The 14,382-nt window shown below is 39.2% G+C and overlaps 1 protein-coding gene across 2 annotated transcripts in view; it reads right to left on the bottom strand.

Annotated features, from left to right (window-relative positions):
- MAD1L1 (mitotic arrest deficient 1 like 1) overlaps window positions 1-14,382 on the bottom strand; it is a 349,790-nt gene that overhangs the window by 332,059 nt on the left and 3,349 nt on the right. For both annotated transcript variants that reach the window (XM_035339410.1, XM_035339411.1), the window contains exons 4-9: window positions 13,606-13,785; window positions 12,243-12,367; window positions 11,497-11,578; window positions 10,158-10,288; window positions 8,771-8,885; window positions 7,789-7,850 (exon numbers count right to left, since the gene is read on the bottom strand). In XM_035339410.1, the coding sequence (XP_035195301.1) occupies window positions 7,789-7,850; window positions 8,771-8,885; window positions 10,158-10,288; window positions 11,497-11,578; window positions 12,243-12,367; window positions 13,606-13,785 (695 nt within the window). The remainder of the gene's footprint in view (window positions 1-7,788; window positions 7,851-8,770; window positions 8,886-10,157; window positions 10,289-11,496; window positions 11,579-12,242; window positions 12,368-13,605; window positions 13,786-14,382) is intronic.

Here is a 14,382-nt window from a genome sequence, read left to right as displayed (position 1 = left end):
CAAGCCATTTACACATAACATGGGTCACTACATGCTGGAAGAAAGCAAGCTACTTTTACCCAAATGTTTTTCAACAGCATCTCAAACACTGCTTGCAAGAAATATGGCAGCAATGCGAAATGAAGCGCCTGATTGTGAGTTTCCAGTGGGAAACAAAGCACCTGCTATGCAGGAGGCAACACAAGCACAGATATCTAAAACTACTCATATACCTAGGGGAAAAATAGCCTTAGGCTTATTGGTTTGGGAAATGCAGCTCGATGCAAGCTGGGACAATAGTGTAGAGTCTGATAAAAACAGTCAATGGAAAAATAAGTGATATTTTCCAGGGAAAGGAAAAAAAAAAAAAAAAAAAGTCCACCTTCATCTTCACTTCCAAAATAAAGAATCACCAATAGTTTCTTTAATATCATTATTCTCAGTACAGTTCCTGCAGGCGATCTACCACAGTTCCCTAAATTATTCTTCAACACAGAAGATGGATAGTGTGCTGGTGTTCAGCAGTTCTCTCTGTCTCAAGAATGCCAGATCTGTGATCCTAGAAAGCCAGTCTCTCACTCTTCACAGAGCTTTGAAATGCAAAGAAAGGACAGATGTATTTTTGATGTGAGCTTGCTTACTTATTACTCCGATTTCTCTGATTACACAGTACAGCCTGTCTGCCTACGTGTTAGGTGCTGACCTGTTACATTTTACACACTTCTGTCATTCCTTTAGCCTCAAGACCTATTACTCTGATATATTTAAATGGAAATAAAAACATTAACATCAATGAAGAAAACTAGTATTTTTGAATATCAGAGAGAAGTATGGTGTTTGGGGAGAAAATCAATATCAGATAGGAAAATGATATGGCAGGAAACTGCCCGGCATTTCAGTGAAGTACTGGCCGGACCAGACCTACACTAAGAAATTTACGAGAAGAGGACACGTGGCTGCCATATTAAAACAAAGTCGATCAACACCACCGGTATGGGAGAAGACTAAACCCTGAGCTACAGCACAGATTTGACATCAGGCCTCCAAACATTAAGTACACTAACCCATTTCGATACCCAACCATGACCTGAAGCCTCCCAAAACCGCATTGCAACTGCTTTGAGAACGAGACCTTGGGTTTTGAGCTGGCAAAGGAAACTTTTCTCTCCACCACATGCAAGGCATTCTATGAATGCAATTTAAAACCTAAGGCACTGCACAAAGTTATGTTAGAATGTACATTATTCTTAAAATCATACTGGAGAAGAGCTTAGAGCAATAGGCCAGCATAAGCTGCATGCCACATTCAACAGGTAACAGCCTCTTCCGTGGTTCCCTCTGTAGAGAATGGTGGCTTCAATAACACTTATTTTGAGACAACTGCAATTAATTTTCTCCTGAAACTTCTACCTCACTTTCCAAACACAAAGGTTCCCTTTGGAACTGTTCAGGCACTTCTCCTTCAAGATTTTATATTCTTCTAATGCGATGCTTACATCTTTTATACATAGTAAGTCCTAAAAATACTAAGCATGTGACACTTAGTTCTAAATAAACACAATGATCCTCCTCACCATCCTTTCCAATCCTGGCTGTTCATTCCCAGCTCCTCTGCCTTTCTTCGGAACTGCACAGGTATTTCTGCAGCCACCTGATCAGGGACCGGACCTGGATGAAAGCCGATCCATTTTCCAATCTAGATTACTTTTTGCTATGCAGAACCACCTCTTCAGCTGCATTGCTAAGAGAACCATATAATAATCATTTCTCACATGGCACTTGAGTCAGAAGCCCCACAGGACTGAAGTGGTGGAATTGCTGTAAGCTGAGCCTAAGTTGTCCTGGTAGCACTGTGCATGAGAAATTCACACAGCATTCATCCTTGTGCAGAAACCAGCAGAGGTCCTTATTTTGAGGTATTCTGTGGGATATTAGCAACCTGCATACATTCGCCCTGTTCACAGAGTGAATTCTTTAACATTTTTTAAACCTCCAACTTCAGTGGAAGGCTAATTTGATTATGACAAAATTAAGCTTTAAAAATGTAAGTTACAGTATTGTGTCCACAGAGAACAGCAGATAATCCTTCCATGAGGTCATGTGAAACCTAGCAACCATAAAAGTTTATATTGTAAACACGCTTTTTAGTTTGTTTTGGCTTGGCTTCCCTTCATGTAGCGTTTATCTCCTTTTTTTTGGTGCCCAGGGAATTCCCACTGTGATGAGACAGCTTGTTTTACATTGGGAATCTTGTCAACAGCAGTCGTGCAATTTTCAGTATGTCCACAGATTGTAAATTACAATTATTTACATAAAACTTAGATGCACAAAATGAAGTTTCAATCTCCTTGTACCATGTCAATTCTTTTTTTTCCTAATTAGAGACTCAACTCTGACGTAGGGATCTGCCACTATCCAACTTAGGCAAAAATGCCCCCCAGAAATAGAAATTAGAGTTTAAGTTCAAAGTCAGTGGTAGAGTTACAGCCAACAAACACTTTTAATCAGATTTGTCGTCTGATTGGTGACAAAGACCAGAGGGCTACAACAGGCTACTCCCATACAAATACATCCTTGACTATGGAATGATTGTGCCAGCATTATGGCCTTGCTGGAACTAGCAACAGCAACCCCCCAGTCTTGTCTTGATTGGTTGCAGTTAATTAAGTATCCAGAAACGCATATGAGTGATTCAAATTATTTCAACACGCACTGCTTTGTATAGCTGTCAACAGATTTTTTTTTAAAACCAGCAACCACTTATTCATAATGGACATTCAGAGAAAGGTAAATTACTACCTTGTGAGAAAAAAAGAAGATTATGAGCTTCATTCACTACTGCAAAGATATTCAATGCCTTGGATGGAAGAGAGTGCAGAGTAGCTAAGCATAGTTAATCATGATTCAAAAAGGAAAGTAGAGAACTCCAATATTCTCCCTTCTCTTCTATTCACTGAAAAAAAGAGCACTAATCCACCACTAAATGCAGAATCAAGGAATTTGATTCCCTTTTCCCTCCCTCTCGCCTCCCTTCCCCCAACTCCAAAAGCAGAATGTGCATAGAAGGACTTCCCGTACTGAGTGTAGCACCTGTGTAATTACAAATTACAACTGTGCTAACCACTGTACTAAATAGAGATGCTTGCCACTTAATTAGACCCTTTCTTAGAGAGGAAATGCATACACATTCACACTATCTCCTCTTCCTAATTGGTCTCAGACATCGCAGGAAGCTAGTCCCTAAGATTTGTCAGCCAGCCAGCCCACAGATGTTTTAGAAAGAAAACCAGGTCAGCATTAACAGGTTCACTTCTCTGGCTCTAGGCGACAGGTCAGCAGATCAGTGTCTGCTGCCTGCAGCTGGCAGGCTCTGCTCAGTGAAAACGGTCCTTAAGCATTGGCCTCAATTCCGTTCAAATCTGCATTTCCCTTTACAGGCCTGGACAGTAAGCACACAGAACAGCCCCACCAGCTTCACGTGATCTCATCGCTGAAGCTAACTACCTTTACCCCTGCAAACTGAACGACGACTATAGGTGCTCTCCAAACCCATTCTTCATTAAATCCAGCAGTCCCTCCAGGTCAGCCTTACACCACAGACAGGCATCAGGGGCCCCAACCCTGCCTTCCAGTGTAACTGTAGTAGATGCCACTCGAGAAGGTCCAGACCATGCCTTTGAGCAACACAGAGAAGGCCAAGCGCATTATTTTCCTTTCTCATATGTGAGCCTCACCCTTAATGTCCGTACTGTATTCCATGACACCTCCAAAAATGACAGCTGATTTCTCTCTCCCTTGCTTCCCTGTGATAAGCATGGAAAATAAGAAAACAATTCTGAAGAGTAATATGAACAAAACCTTTTGCTCTGTTTTCCACGCACACGCTCCCCCCACTCTGAGCCTGAGCTGACAATACTATTTCCAACAGAAAATGGTGCCTAAAATAGGGAAAGACCTACCTAAATAGGTCATTATCAATAGATTTGATCATCTTCCAATCACTGATTACACACTTATATGAAAAACTATCACTGATATAAATAATTGTGCTGTATCTACAAAGATCTTTGAGACCAGGAGGTGAAAATGTGAAAAATTCAGGAGTCAATGCTTCAAATTAAACCAGTAACAACAGGGAAAAAAAATTACTATTTATTCTCTCCAAAAATATATTTAGACTCTCTGAATACCCCTCTGAAGCTGCTGCTTGTGGCCCACCTCTGTCAGCCTTCACAAGTTTGCTAAATTTCTCAGCAAAACTTCAGCCTTTGAAGTGCAATCTTCTGCCACTATAGATAAATAACAGATAAATTTAGCATTAATCCCTGTCAGCTGCTACCAATGCCTATTGTATCTGACTTAATAAACACCTCGTTTTTAAAACGTATCTGATGCAGATCATTTTGCATCATTCAGCAGTGCAGGGTGTGTCTGTTTAGGGATACCACCATCACCTGGCTAATCCGTTAGGGGACAAAGGCAACATCAGCCAAACAGACAAGAAGCAGGGGGAAAAGTGCTTATTTAGATGAAAAGCTCGTGGTAAGAGAACCCTCATTTTGTATTTGGCTATCTTCTACCTGCCACTTAAGGGAAAGGAAGTACACCAGGCTGAGCCTGCTAGTCTGAAGCAGAAAGCCAGCTTCCTCCAGCAGCAGGAGAAAGGATGCCATCTCGTGGATGGATCCGTACATCACCATCAAAATACACCACCCCCCTTTTCCTCACACACCTAGACAGCCTTCCAGAAATAATTTTCTTTTAAATACGTGTTGCAAATGGCAGTCAAGAAACTACCTGGGAAGTGTCTAAGCTAGGAGTGCAACTCTGAGAAAAGAATCATGCCTGTCAAGATTTGCCTGGTTCTTCACCAAAGACGATCAACAACTCAACTACACAAATACTGTATTTTGTAGAAATACAAAGTGAGAGAAAATGAGAGAAGCTTGCTTTCTCACCATCACTCTTTCCTAATAACAGACTCCACAACAGCCACACTCAAAAAGAGTAAGCTCGAATATAAGGACTTTCTATTCACAAAACAAGAATTTCACAACATCAGTCTTTCCTTTTACAAATCCTACATTAGGAGTATCAAGAACGATGGATCAGAAGCGTACAAAACTTGCTAGCAGCACAACAGTAACAGATACAAAGACGACTTAGAAGGGTTCCTGCAGATAAAATGACATCCAAGATAAAAGTTAGAGCCAACTCCACTGTAAAGTAGGCAGTAAAGAGATCAAGATATCAGGAGGACATAATTAAAAACAAAAAGATTACGTGGATTCATAATGTATACACACAGACCCTATATATATATGGCACGTATTATTTTATTGTCTGCACACCATGCAGCTTACAAGTGTATTATGTAATATCTGTGTATGGCAGGCATAATTCCAAGGGCAAATTCTGGAAAGAACACCACACAACAGCAATGCAAACACACTCATATGCTCTTAAAAAAATAATAATAATAATAAAAAAGCTAAAACAGATAAGCAGTCTTTGCCTCCAAAGTTTATGAGAGCAAGAGGGAAAACCTAGGAGCTTCCCAGTAGAAGAAACTGCGTACATTCCCTTACCGTCTGGCAAGGAGGGAATCCAGAACTGGCAAACATAAGCGTAGCCTTTGAGTAAACTGTTAATGAACTTGCTTTTTCACAAAAGATGAAGCATTATAAAACACTTAGCTCTTTCAAAGTTCCCAAAAAGAGACTAGTACTAAAACAGTAGGATTACCACTCCACTCCTCAAAGCTGCATCTTCTTTCCAAGTGCTTTTACATAAAATTAGACTCACAAATCTGATCCTAAGCCAATCTGACAAAAAGCCTGCTGGGACTAGGCAATCAGCGAACAAAAAACATCTAGCGGAGACACAGAACAAGCCCCGTGGAAATGCTGGAGGAAATGAAAAAACATCCTCTCCTAAAATGCCACAGGCTGTACATACTTCCCTTCCATTTTCTGTACCAATGAAAAAACTGATAAGAAAACATAGAAAGTCCTAATGCACTCCCTCCCTTCTTCCTTAATTATCTAGTTATTAGCAAACAGCACATCACCCTGGTTCTTTGGAACAACCATCCAACTTCTTCCTATTTTCTTCTACTATGAGATGGGCAATTAATTTTTCCTCAAGCTTTCGCCTACAGCATACTCCAGGAGCCTGACTAGGACAGTGACCTCTCATCTTCATATTCCTGACCAAAAACGAACAGAACTCATGCCATAAGAAGTCTGAGCATCAAAAAAAAAAAAAAAAAAAAAAGAGTGCGGGGAGGTAATCACCCAGTTCTACTTGCTACAATTGCATGCAAAAGATGATTTTTCCCCTCAAGAGCAATTCCCTTTTCTGAATGAGAAGATACCATTAATAGCACTAAACAATATGGCCCAATCAAAAACCTAACACTTTAGAGCGAATATTCTGATTTTAAATGAAGGAGTTATTAGACTTCAACAGGCAGAATCACTTGGTTCCATTTCTCTCCCACTGTGAAATTACCTCATTAAACCTTTAACAGCTTGAGGTAAGTAAAAAGCTTTTACTCCACTGTCTGATGGAACAAGTTTTGTGAAAAGGATTCTTACTATTTCTGTCCATTCTCTGCCAGTGGAGATTTAGCACAATTCAAACTTCATCTAAATGCATGTATCCTCATCAGAAGCAGGGGAGAATCTCAAGCATGCTACCTACCTGCAGGCCTCTAGAAAAGGTTTCATTATCCCCATTAAACAGAAAACACTGATAAACTTAAGGGGGCTTTCCCCTGTTCAACACAAGTGTCTTTTACATGATGCAGTACCGTGCCCAAACCATAGGTGCATATCCAAACACTCCTAGTTCCAAATAATCCCAGCAGTCTGCAGCTATAAATCAGGCACATGGAATGAATATAATAAACAATTGGTATAATTAGGTTTTGCGGTTAATGCTGCAGCTCAGAGCATGAACCAATACTAAAGGCAGTCTGTGCAAGAATGCTCTTATCAAAACATTTCTTAAAGAAGCATCTCTCCATCTAGCATAATAATGCAGGTATTTATAGAAAATAAAGCAGTGCTGAAACATATGACACACAGAAGCACCATGCCTACACAGAGAACCTTCTGCAGCGGAAGAAAAAAGATCACAAGGTTCACCATTTCCAACCCTTCATTACACCACAGACATACCAGAGACCTTTAAAAAAGCTGGTTCAGTGTTCTAGATGACAAAAAGTTCTCTTTGTGTACTGTTACCTAACTAGTTGGTCCTACAACACACCAGTTGTTTTTTTTCCATTTATAAGAAAATGAGTTTATTCAATTTCTTATTAGATAAAATAAAAACGCAGTCGTTAATTTAGTCAGCTACTTTAAGGAAGAAAAGTCACACCATGATCTGGTAGTTTATTTTGATATCCAGATCTCAAAGAAAACACATTTACAATAATTTATCACAAGTAACCTCATTCATTTCTCTGTACGCATCCAACAATTCTCTAAGTTTTTTTTATTAAGCAAACAGAATCTGTACCTAAATACAAATGTAGCTACTGCATGAAATTCAAATAACTTGCAATTAAACCCAGTCACCTGAGATACTGTTCAAGCTGACTTGGTGAAAAACGTGTAAGCTTCCAAAGATACTTTCTAACAAGATGCATCTTATTGCTCTTTTCATATGTAAATACTGGAGGAGCTTCCAGGTGAGGAAGAGACAATAAGAAAGCATGACTAACATACTTCAGGTGTCCCGATGACTAAGAGGAAAGGAAAGGGGTTGAAAAGTTTTACCTCCAATGCTGTGAGCACATACCTGATGTTCAAGCCAGTACTCTGGTCCAGTTTCTCCCAGCTTTTTAATTTTCCCAGAAGTTTCTAAAGTATGGAGCAAAAGAAAAGTCTGAGAGACAGATGCATGTTCTAACAGCTCATTTTTACAGTTCTCTCATAATTCTCCATTCAAACTCAATGTTTTCCACTGGAGGATTTCAGTATCTTTTTATCTAGCACGTCTGGGTTGTCATTCTCCTGCCCTCACAGTCATTTTCCCAGTCACCATTGCTCTGTGACACATGGAACCCACGCTATGCTTCAGCTGTCTGTATTACCCAGCTCTATGAGCTACTACCACTGTACTAGACCTTGGTAGACTAGACTACCAAGAACTACTAGAAGTTTCAATCTCAACGTTGATACTGCAGCAGCCGAACTGTCCATTTCTCTTCCAATTTCTCCTATTGCTTCTTGATTTTCAATCAGTACCAGATCATACCATCTAAAACCACTCAGACACCAGCACAGTACTTAAAATCATTATGTTTATACATTTAGGTTGATCTCTTGACTTATACATGTTTGATATAGGCTGGGATGGAGACAAGACAATTATAGTCCTCTGAGACCACATTCTGGCCTTTGGCAGCAGTGCAAGTGGGTATCAAGGTTCTTACCACATGCCTACTCAGTAACACTGTGTTTAGGTAGAGCTTAATAAAAATAGGAGAGGGGAAAAAAAAAAGGCAATTCCAGCAGAGGACAACAAGGCCAAAAAAAGACACTACAATGAGACAGCTCGTTTCAGATAACCTTCAGCTCAACAGCAGACTTCCTTTTGCCTTTTTCTCTTTCACTGTCATAGCTTCCTTCATGTTGACATTTAAGTTTGGGAATGCCTGGCTCAAACTCACTACTTAGGACACACATCTGAACTAAGACAATAGAGGAAGAGCCTAGGAGACAGGGCAGGCAACAGAGGAAACACCGTTCTGCTCATCCAAACATTCCTAGCTCCTCACCTCATTTTCCAATTCAACAGTCACTAGCTGTGCTTGGACTTTCTCATAGCGTTCCAGTTTTCTTTGAAGACCTTCTACCTCCTCTTTAAGCAATCCATTGTTTTCTTTCATTTCCCTGTGGTGAAAAGACAAAACAATTGAAAAGCCACGCAACTCTATTTGCTCTCACAAACTTGCAGATACACGTGTAATTACAACGGAATCATACATATGACATGGCGCAGACGTTATGACATTCAACTGACTCACTTCTATAACCTTCACTGCAAAGCTGCTGCTACAAAAAAAAAAAAAAGCAGCTTTAGTGAACTGGATTTTATCACTATAAGCACCATCCTAATTACGTCCAAACAACCTGAAGTTTTGTGTCAGCTTTACTGACTGGCAAAACAGCATGAAGGCTAGCAGGACTCCCAGCTCGGATCTTCAGTCGGGCTGAATGCAGGGTTGGAACACAGCAAGCGGTACACACTCAGGCTTTTTTATACTCTGTGATGACTGAGCCAGTATTGAGACTGCTTGCTTTCACCTTAACAGAGGTGTGCAACTGTGAGATAAACTGTTTATAAAAAATAGACCCCTACACTGTTGATGTCATGATTTTGTGCACAAAAACAAGAAGGAGAATAGAGTCCAAGATAAACAAAAATGATAATGAAACACTAACAAGAACAAACCAAGGGGGATTCCTTAACTTCAGCATAAGAAAAAGCTGGAAAGATCAATGATGTAATTTAGACTTTTTTTTAAAATGTACCTAAAGATGGAAATAAAGTTTACTTTTCAAAAAAGTTTTATGTTTATTTCATAGTACATACAAACTTCATTTTTAAATTAATTACCACTTTAGAAACCCAGAAAGTCTGCTCTGCCACAGGCTATATCAAAGTGTTTAATGCATTTAAACAAACAACTTCCAAACATTATGCGTGAACAAGAGGCCTTTAAAATAGTGGTAACAAAACTAAGCAGTAGAAGTTATTAAAGAAATGTAAAGCTGTCTTCTTTCTACAAGTATTTCATTCCCAAACCTGTATAGAGTTCATCACTATCTTTAAACACTGAATGTTGTTCTAATACATAGATATCACCACCCAAAATGATCAATGTTTGTTCTGCAAGGCTTTTGCTGTGTTCAGGAAGATTGCCCAGATCTTGTTAAAACCTCTCACCTAGTAACCATCACAACACTGCTCAATTCATATGCAGTATTTACATGAAATATTTAAACTTCCTTCTAAAGTTTCCCATGTGTAAGTACAGTATCATGTACCACACTGTAAACCATGTAAGCCTAAGAAAGAGATTTCAAAGCACATATAGTGCAATTGTAAAAACTACAGAGGGTCAGAAGATAACCCTCTTAACAACGGAACCCTTCTTTCACCTGAAGTAGGCATTTTCTTCCCTAAGTTGGCGCAGTTCACGCTCCATTTTGGGGAAACGGGCCAGTTCAACCTTCATGTTCTTGACAATTGCAGCATCATGCTCCTGCTGGGAGAACTTCTGTTCCAGATCCTGGAAAACAGATGACAAGAGGAGAGCAACGATTAACTTGGAACCCTTAAGGACTACATCTCTGCTGTGCTTTTTAAACTTTAATCAATGACTTGATGAATGAAGTTAAAATGGACCTCAGCTGGTCACCTAAACCAATCCACAGCTCAAAGTGGGATGACACACACTTATAACACCTGTAACACCTTGGCTGGCCTCTCCTCTACGCCTTTCTGTTAACTCTAAATTCCTAAGGAAAAGTAATCCTAGTGAAATCAATAAAATGTCCTTCTATTGACAAAGCTAAATCCCTGATTTTCTTGTCTTTTATCCCTCCATTAATTAAGTGTAAAGATGGGCACTTGGATGGCCTTGAAGAACTAGGAATTAAAAGAAAAACAAATGCATATTTTATAATTATGGTAAACTTTCTTTTTTTTGATGGGGAGAAGCAACATTTATTTAGAGCAGCAATACAGTCTGACACCTTGTTTCCCCACCTTTCCTTCCCATGGTTCTGCCTATAGCAGGAAGTCTCCTCTTGCAATCGTAAAAATCAGAAATGAGATCGTCTTTCAGTATAGCTTTGCTTTACAGCAACCACAGGCAATGCCATAATCAGCATCTGTTCAAAGCAAAGTAACTCTCTGCATCTGCCTCTCCCAGGAAGATGCAAAGCAAGTGGAAAAGACACTCCCACCAACCTACATGCTAATTTGAAAGGACATAAAACATCTCTGCACTTAGAAGTAAGTCACTGCATTTTTTAAAGCTTTGCAAGCAATTGCAGTTTATAAGAGAACTAAGCCCAGCTCCAAAGGAAGGATTTTCTGGAAGCAGAAACTGACCATAGCTGCTAGGTTCATCCCCCACCATTAAAAAAAAAATGCTTTAGAATACTAATACCCTAGGCTCAAGATCAAACAAACCGTTCATCCAGACAGAGTACTGCATAAGGATATGCTCTCTTTAGCGAAAGCATAGGTGTGGTTTGTTTATTTTTTTTTTTTAAAAAAAAAAAAATATGATGTGACAGGTGAAAAGTGTAATATTAGGGCTAATTGTAGAGATTGGATTTAGCCAATTTCCTTTCTTGCAGGCCACCAGATCAGATTCTTACATGACAAACTAACCATATATTTCTGCAATAGGCTTTTTTTAAAAAATGTCTTGTTCTTACATTGAAGAAATTAAAAACTAAAGGTTTATATAGGCCACAATTTCCTTACCTTAATCTTCTGTTCATATTCTGCCAGTAGGGACTGGCTTGCTTGCAACGTCTGGATTTGTTGATTAGCTTCTTGCCATTTTCTATGAGATGTAGAGACAAGAGGCAGTCAGCACCCAGGAATCACGTACCAGAAATAAGCCCCATGCAGAAGCATCAGTTGCACAAACATTTCCAACCACCACTAACAAAGTATATGGTAATATTGTATAATATTGTCTCAAACCGTTTCATACACCATCTTCCTCTAATTCAGAGACAAAAAGACACATTTTTACTGAAATAGTTAAAATAATAATCAAGCCACCTTAATTCTGAAACCAACAAATATACACTCACAGTAAATGAGGAAAACAAGGAAAATGAGAAAAACAAGGAAAGCAAGGAAAAACACTCATACCTTTCAAGTACCCCTCAACTGAGATTTATGGCTTGACATTTTTGTTCTGTTCAGTCTACAAAACTCAGATTAGCCTTTCCCACCCACCTGCCTTCTGTTAACTCTCCAGTATGAACATGAGACATAACTGAGAGAGATTTTAAGCTTGAGTATTTTCCTCCTCAAGGTACAAATAAATTGCTCCTCAGAGCTGGTTTCAAGCAACAGTTATAACCTGCACATCCAGATCAAAGAACCTCTTTGAAGAGGGGAAATCAAACACTGTTGAAAGTTTTCTGAGTGACATCTGCACAAGACTGAAGTTCTGTTTGCCCTTTTCTCCCTACAGTTATTCAGCCCCTGCTCACTTATGTTGAACATCCAGCTGTTCCATCAGCTCTTGCTTCTGGGAGTCTTGGCTTGTCATCTGCATCTCTTGATTCATTATATTCCTTTGCAGCTCAGATATCTTCCCTTTTAATATAGTGATTGTCTGTGTTAGTGGAAAGAAAATAAACAGAAAGCCTATGAGTCTCCAAGTTGCAGATTAAGGATGGTAATACACAGAAGTCACTAATCCAACTAAAGAGCACAAACTGGTTTTAGACACAATCCCAGATTCTTGCAAAACATTCAGACCTTCAAAGTTCACCTCAAAACAAAGGCAAGAAAAAATAATAATTTAGTTGCTTTCATCTGTAAAGAAACTGTTATTCCCATTGCCTATTAAGCAGGTGACCTCAAACTGGCATAAGAAATATCGAGCTTTAAAAGATGTTAATACACAGCAGTACATATTAAATCTAAAAATTAGCCCACAAACATTCCAAACACATTTTTTCTGGGTTTCAAAACGGAAAATGTCTGGGTTTGCCTCAACGAAATATCATAATATTATGTTTTCCTTAGAAATTTGAAGCCAATGCCCTTTAAAATTTAATTCTGAACTCCAAAGAAAAAGTCAGGCAGAGATTTGTTTCAAATGGTCATTACTTAGCTCCCTTTAACAGAGGAAAACACACAAAAAAAATCTCAAAACCTGACAAATGTAAGGTGCTTTCTAGACAGAGATATGCAGGATTTATCTTGATACCGATAGATATGGAAATAAAAAACAGAAATAGAACCGCTTCACACATTTCTTACGTGCATTTAGTTTCTCTCACCTGCTGTCATTGTCGCTCTTTTATAACTGATAACTGCTATGCTAAACATTATCGATGTGATAAAGCACCTAAACATATTTCCTGTGACACCTAAGCAAGAGGAAGGCTTAAGGACTTAGTGGTTATTGATCCACAGCTGGTATAGAAAAATCAAAACAGAAAGTTACAAACAAACCAGCTGAACTTAACTATAATGACATCTGAAAAGGCTGAGGCTTGAAAAGATGGTCTGTTCATCCGAAATCCAAAAATCCAAAAGAACCGAAATTATTATCCAAGCATTGATTTTACAGTGAAACACGTGGGTATGTGTTTGGAAACACCCTGTATGTAACTTTGGTCTCATCCACCCTCCTACCTCCCCGAACAACTCCCATCTTACCACCTCCTCCAGTATTTCCTGCATTCTTTATTCAATGTCCTGTAACCTGGCTTCTAAACCCAGATGCAGCATCTTGCCCTACATTTTTTTTTTTTTTAAATCAAAAAAAGGCCATTTTCAGTTCACTAGAACTGCAAAGTCACCTGAAGCTATGAATAGATTAGAAAACGATTCCATTCTTACTTCATTAGCTTCAGCTAATTTGCTCTCCTTCTCTTGCAACTTCTTACTCATTGTCTCCATGCTCTTCTTATAGGATTTGTTCATCTCCATTTGCTCTTGCAGCTTATTTTCAGCTTCTGTTTCCCTTTCCTGATACTGCTTTATGCGTGTGAGCAGCTCCTGGTTACGGTCAGCCTCTCGCTTGCAAAGAAAAAAATATAAAAAGAGACATAAGAAGAAAGTAGCACAAAGGTGAAGCCCTTTCTGCTTCCCTTGTCTCCGTTCCTCATTACTGTGGTCACCACGGCACCATCATGAAGCAGCACTACTCAGACCATAGCTTTTAACCCTTCCATGAGCAAGGTCAAAATCTTACCACCAGCCACGCCATGACAAGAAATTATCCAGGGCAACAAAGCTAAAAAATAGAAAGTGTTCTGCAGCCTTTCAGAGGCACGAATATCAGAACACAGGCAGGGCCTCACAGACTGCACTGCACACTCTATGGCAGATGAAAGATGAAAACATTTGGTAGACCAATTTAAAACTGACCCACGCACAGAGGAAGTTTACGTGAAGAATCTCAGAATTCAATAGTTGGGTTAATAGGACAAACTTCCCTTTGCAGCTTCTGGAAACTGTATGAGGCTATTTAACAGAAAACAGGTTTCAATGCACGGTATTACCAATGAACACAATCAATATTTTGGCACTGACAACCTTTCATATAGCTTTTCAGTTTAGTCCTACCACAAATTGATTACCGCTTATTGAAAAATGTGGAGTAAATTGCTTTGC

Source organism: Oxyura jamaicensis, chromosome 14 (genome assembly GCF_011077185.1).
Source record: "Oxyura jamaicensis isolate SHBP4307 breed ruddy duck chromosome 14, BPBGC_Ojam_1.0, whole genome shotgun sequence".
NCBI lineage: Eukaryota > Metazoa > Chordata > Aves > Anseriformes > Anatidae > Oxyura > Oxyura jamaicensis.
Note: the sequence above shows the minus strand (reverse complement) of the source record. Positions and strands in the feature narration are given on the sequence as shown.